Below are 5,793 nucleotides of genomic sequence, written 5' to 3'. Positions count from 1 at the left end.
AGTGTAAGATAAGATAAAAAATAATTTATAAATTATTAAGGGTTCATGAGGGAGGGGGGAGCGGGGAGGGAGGAGGAGGGGAAAAAGGAAAATGAGGAGCTGATTCCAGGAACCCAAGTGGAAAGTGAATTTTGAGAATGATGAGGACAATGAATGTATAAGTGTGCTTTACACAAATGATGTATGTATGGATTGTGATAAGAGTTGTATGAGCCCCAATAAAATGATTTTTTTAAAATAGTAAAATGAAGTTAATTTAAAAATCTTACAAAGGTAAAACCATATATGAAAGCATGACATTTCCCAATTATTTTTAAAAATATAAAAAGTTAAGTTTCTAATTTAATATTAGCACAAGTACATATGACATGGTGTAAATTAAACATCAACCCAATGTAATAATTTCTTTGGTTATACTTACTATATAAAATATGTAATTGACCCTGTATTTATTTTTATTATTTAGTTCTTGTAGCCATACTTTAAGTGTGAACGTGTGTGAATGCACTGCATTTCTGTGGTTGTGTTAGGCAATAAATTGTGATACATAATCCATTTTCCTCTGGTTCTTAGTCTCACTGATTTCTTAATTTTTTTGTCATATCAGATTTAGCACAATTTCTTTATTTAAAATCCCTTTCAATTACATCTGTAATTTAAAGAAATTTTGAAACACTTTATAGGAATGTCTCATTACATACCATAATCTGTGATTTTACAGGACACCAAATACAGCTCTTTCAGGTTTTGTCCTTCTTTTGCAATGACCTCCACACATCTGAAAGACACAAAAAAGTGGCGAGTTACACTCCTGAGTTCACTTCCAGTTAAACTGGCACAGATTTGACCACCGCTGCTACACCACGAGGTCACCATCTGATGAATGCTGCTGTTCTCTTTGTACCCCAAAAAATCCTTCCTAGGTGTTTCCAGAAAAGATATTTTATCCTTTTGCTTTAAACTCAAGTGTTCCAATACCCGACTTTAATTAAATGCATTTCTGATTACTCCTTTCAAATCAAAGAACTGGAAAAGAGATACTCTAATAAAAGGAATGGTACATTTGGTTATAAAACTCAAGCAACCTGTGCTACAGAATAATAAATATGAAGATCAAGAAAAAAGTACCGCTATTAGGGTTTCTGTTCACACATGAACATATTCTATATAAAAAGTGTCTAAGCATGTCTCTGTGATCAATGGTGGCTGCAGACAAATTTTCTCTGTAATATATTTAGCTTAACCTCTCATTAGAGAGCCATCAATTAAAAAATCCAAATCAAACCCATGGCAATATTGTCGATGCCAACTCATAGGTCAATACAGAAATGTTCCATAGGGTTTTGCTTCCTAATGGTGGCTAGTGGATTTAAACCACCAACTGTGCACTTAGTAGCCCAATTATACCACTGTGGATCATTTTAATTAAAAAAACCCTCACTGACAGTGAGCCAGTTCTGTCCCTCTGAGCTTCAGAAACGGTAGTCTTTGGGGAAGTAAAAAGTCCCATCTCTCTCTGTAGAGAGGCTGATAGTTTCAAACAGGTAACCCTGTGTTTAGCAGTTCAACATGTAACCTACAATGCCATGAGGAGGAAGAAAATAAAGCACTACATAAAGATCAGCTAGCTCAAAGGTCTGATTTTCCCAAGCAATCTTGATGCTGAAGAAAACAATTACAGTAAAAAGTTAAAAAAAAAAAATCAAACCTTAGATTTACCAATACTATACAAAGAACCAACACAATACAAAGAACAAGAGCCAATTGAATCAATGACTGTTGAGAGGATCTATTGAGTGGCTGAGAGGTCAGCTCAGAGGAGTTTCTTTGGGGGATCTCCAAGGGGTAATCTTGATAGATTCTCTCAAAGGGCACAGGATGATCGTGGAGGTGTATTAAGTTTTAAGAAAATGGTAAGTTTCACCGATGAGTTAATGGCCAGAAAAGTAGTGCCAAGGAGTTTCTTCACATCCTGACTATGTACCTGCTCATTCTTGGAGAGTTGCAGGGATGTTCTAAAGAATTTCTTTGAGAAACCTTACTTCATCCACCTTACAGTCCTGACCTTGGACCTTTAGACGACTTTTCTCCTTGCCCAGCTCAAAGAACTTTTAAAAGGAACATGATTTGAGTCCCTCAAGGCTGGCAGAACTGCCATTTGGATGTGGTGTACACCAAAGAGGGCAGAATTCTTCGGGGGAAGATCAAAGAGATGACAATGCTGCTTTCAGAGGAGTGGAACCCTGGATGGAGGATATGGTGAGAAACAATAGCTGTATGTTTTGATATTTTTGTTTTATAGAGTTACCTGTGACTGTGATTTACTCTTGTATATCATTTATATAATGACATATTGTAACACTTTCTCTAGTGGAGCCATAGAAGACATATATATAGAGTCCACTATAGGTATCTGGTAATTGTTTGGCATATAGGCTCAGTAATCAATGATAGACTTTGACAACAAGGAAATACACATTGTTTTGCTACATTTTATTCAATCTAAAACTAAAGTATGCTTTAAAAATCTATAACTTCCATAGATTAAGGGGGGGGGGAATTTTCTGCACACATACGACTTTTACCAGATTTTGCTTTTAAAATGCTTTATTATTAAAATCTAACATGAATTATTGTATGAGTGTAGACTATTTTTATAATAGGAGAACTGGATATGCACAATTTAAAGTCTTCTTTTGTTTAAGTTAAATGCTCTGGATGGTGCATTCTGTTCCAACAATCCTAGCAAACTTGTAGTGCAGAATTGAATGAACTTTAAAAATAATGATTTATAATGCTATCCATTTTGTGGTGCAGTACCTATAATATCAGAAAACCCTGTACCGTCGCACTGACACATAGGCATATGCACCCTTCAATGCATTCACTGTTTTAATCTTTATAAATAACCGCTAAGTAAAAGGGTAAAAGCAAAAAGAGCCATTACCCTTTTCTAGGAAGTAAGGATCAAATAATTTGATACCTGTGTGTATAATCCATCAAAAATTACTCAGTATCCATCTCTTTCAAATATTGTATTTGCTGTCTGGCTTATTTGTAGGTATCTTTACAAAATGTCAGGAATTTTGATACAATTTTATTCCATACAATTCATTATTGAAGGTTAAATTAGTTAGAGGGAAGACATTTTTCTTTTAAAAATATTTTTATACAATTTTGTTTTAATGGAATGATAGACGTTTAGCAGTTTTTCTGAGTAACTGAATAAACCTTCTTTTTGGGCTATTAAAAAAATAATTTATGATAAAAGTGGGTACTCATCTATGTCTATACAGAAAACCATCAAAACAGTAACGCAGTGCAATTATGATGGATACAGCTTACTGTGAAGGGAAATTTTAAAACCTAATTTCACATGTCATTTTTCTTTAATGCAACATTTAAGTAAAGTCATAAAAAAGAAAGGATAAAATAAAAAATCAAACATTACAGACAACAACTATGATTTATATGCTACTTTAAAAAGTAATTTTCATATGCTAAGATCAAAAGAAAGGCCCTCGATGATTGCAAAATCCTAACTAATATATTTTAAATTCTTGATATCAAAGATATATGTATTTCTCAGTGCTCTCCTCAACTGCTTACCAAGAAAACTCACAGATCTAATATTTTATGACCACTACAAGAAAATAAATTAGTGCCGAAATAATGTTCATAGCATTACTTGAATATTGTTCTGATGCCCTATTCAAACAGTTCAAGACGATGGATTGAAAGATGATTATGAAAAAATTCTAAACAAATGCAATATGTTATTTATGGCCCTACCACTTGATTCTATATAAGATATGCTATAAGCACATAGGAACTTTAAAAGTCAGAAAAGAACTATGAACAGCATCTAACACAAATCAATTTCACTGTACAAGCCAAAACAAATGCAATTTCATAAGCATTCACACAAAGAAAGAAAATCAATCACTGGATGAGCACGGTCCTACAACTGATAAAAGACCCCAAGCATCAGGTTTCCTGCCAATGTGACCGGGAAACATTCTGAAAGTGTGGATGATTATGAATAGGCATTGACATTTTTTTCACTTACTCAAAAGGTAATACAATAAGCCAAGAAATAACAAATGATTAAAGTGTAAGCAGTAAGGACTGTTCAGACAAAAGTAGAAAGAATAATTACAAAAGTAAAGCGCTTTGCTTTAACAAAGGACCACCTAAAACGCCTGCCCTGTTGGCGAAAGTGCAGGTTTTCAAAGTACTTTTAATTACACTCTGTAAACACAGCCAATGTGCTGGAAGTTATAAATAAAATGGAAGTATTACTCAAATAAGGAGTCATAAGGAAAAAATGTTCCTAGGAAGAGTTTCAGCAAAAAAAAAAAAAAAATTAAATCACTCACAGGCAAAATTTGGAGAAACCCCAAATTCTGCAGATCTGAACAGAATCACAATGTTGAAAACTGGAAAGTGGGTGGTTCAAATGAATCGCTCAAACTGCTCTTGTGTTGAAAGTGAAGGTGGTTTGTATTTTCTAAGCCATTACTGCAAATTGGTGGGAATGGAATGCCGCATCTTGTCCTGGGCTCGGGCCGGAAGCATTGTAATTTGACGAACTCTAGTTTCTCACACAGTATGTGGTGACAGCAGGTCAGGATGAGTGAGCATGAGTGGTAGGTATACTTTATGGCCAAACTTTCAGAGTGCTTTTTAGAATACATTTACAAGAAGTACCCTAACCTAACTCTCTAAATAATTCAGTTCTTTGGGTCTTTGTCACCGTCTATCATGTATCAACTAACATCAAAGCATTTCCTGATTCACTGCATAGTATGTATCCAGAAAACAGAGAACATGGTCATTATTTAATACCTTACAGACTATTTAAATATTTTGAGTACTGGTACTTGACTATGTTTTATCCAGGGTATTTTTAAAATGGTAGCCAATAAAGGAGAGAAACATTTGCCATTGTTGTTTGTGGGTTCTGACGCATAGCGCCCCCGTGTACAGCAGAATGAGACATGCCTGGTCCTACGCTATGCTCACAACTGTTGTTCCGTTTGAGTCCAGGGTTACAGTCACGGTGTAAAAGCCATCTTGTTGATGGCCTTCCTCTTTCCCACTGACTTTCTATCACGGTTTATAGAGTGATACAAAGGCCACGTTTATAAACTTTGTTTCTCCACCCCCTCTCCTATTCACAGGTACCACCAAGGAGAATTATGTATTAATCCCAGTGCTAAATTAATTTAGTCCGTAGGCATAAGCCATGAGGCCCTAAACGCAGAATGTAGAATTTAGATCGTTTCCTTTCATCTACCTGTGTTATCTCAAAGAACCGACGTCAGAGCTGCCTGTGACTAATATATTCTCTCAGTCAATTCACAGATTTCCAACTTCATGCATCACAAAGAAAGGAAGTATAAAACTCAAAAAGATAGTATTTTTTTTTACAAAAAAAATCTATGATTATCAAGGAAGAATTCATTATATGCTAAAGTGATAGATGAAAAATGAAAAGGAATATTAAATATTATTAAAACAGTCTATGAACACCACACACAATTAAGCCTATTAACTCAATCTTCCCTGAGAAATAAGAGGAGGCACATCTTAACATGGGAGAACTGGGGACTGGAAGACATAGCTGCTAGCCTCAGCTCCAGGGGTCACAAAAATGCTACAAGCTTTCCTTAGGGCCTAAAACATCATCGCTCTATCAGCTGAGGGTCTACATGAACATTTTCTCAAAAATCAAATCAATAAACTAAATATACTTTATTTAATTCTAGACTGCCGCTTCTCAAATTTTTT

At 34.9% G+C, this 5,793-nt stretch overlaps 1 protein-coding gene across 1 annotated transcript in view; it reads right to left on the bottom strand.

Annotated features, from left to right (window-relative positions):
* The window catches only part of FBXL17 (F-box and leucine rich repeat protein 17), a 581,667-nt gene that overhangs the window by 201,581 nt on the left and 374,293 nt on the right, over positions 1–5,793 (bottom strand). The window contains exon 8 of the mRNA XM_004706643.2: positions 702–778. Coding sequence (XP_004706700.1) covers positions 702–778 — 77 coding nt within the window. The remainder of the gene's footprint in view (positions 1–701; positions 779–5,793) is intronic.

This window comes from Echinops telfairi, unplaced genomic scaffold, assembly GCF_000313985.2.
Source record: "Echinops telfairi isolate 266 unplaced genomic scaffold, ASM31398v2 ScPeMD7_7469;HRSCAF=8507_1, whole genome shotgun sequence".
Taxonomy (NCBI): domain Eukaryota; kingdom Metazoa; phylum Chordata; class Mammalia; order Afrosoricida; family Tenrecidae; genus Echinops; species Echinops telfairi.
The sequence above is the reverse complement of the archived record's forward strand: the minus strand, read 5'-3'. Positions and strand labels throughout refer to the sequence as shown.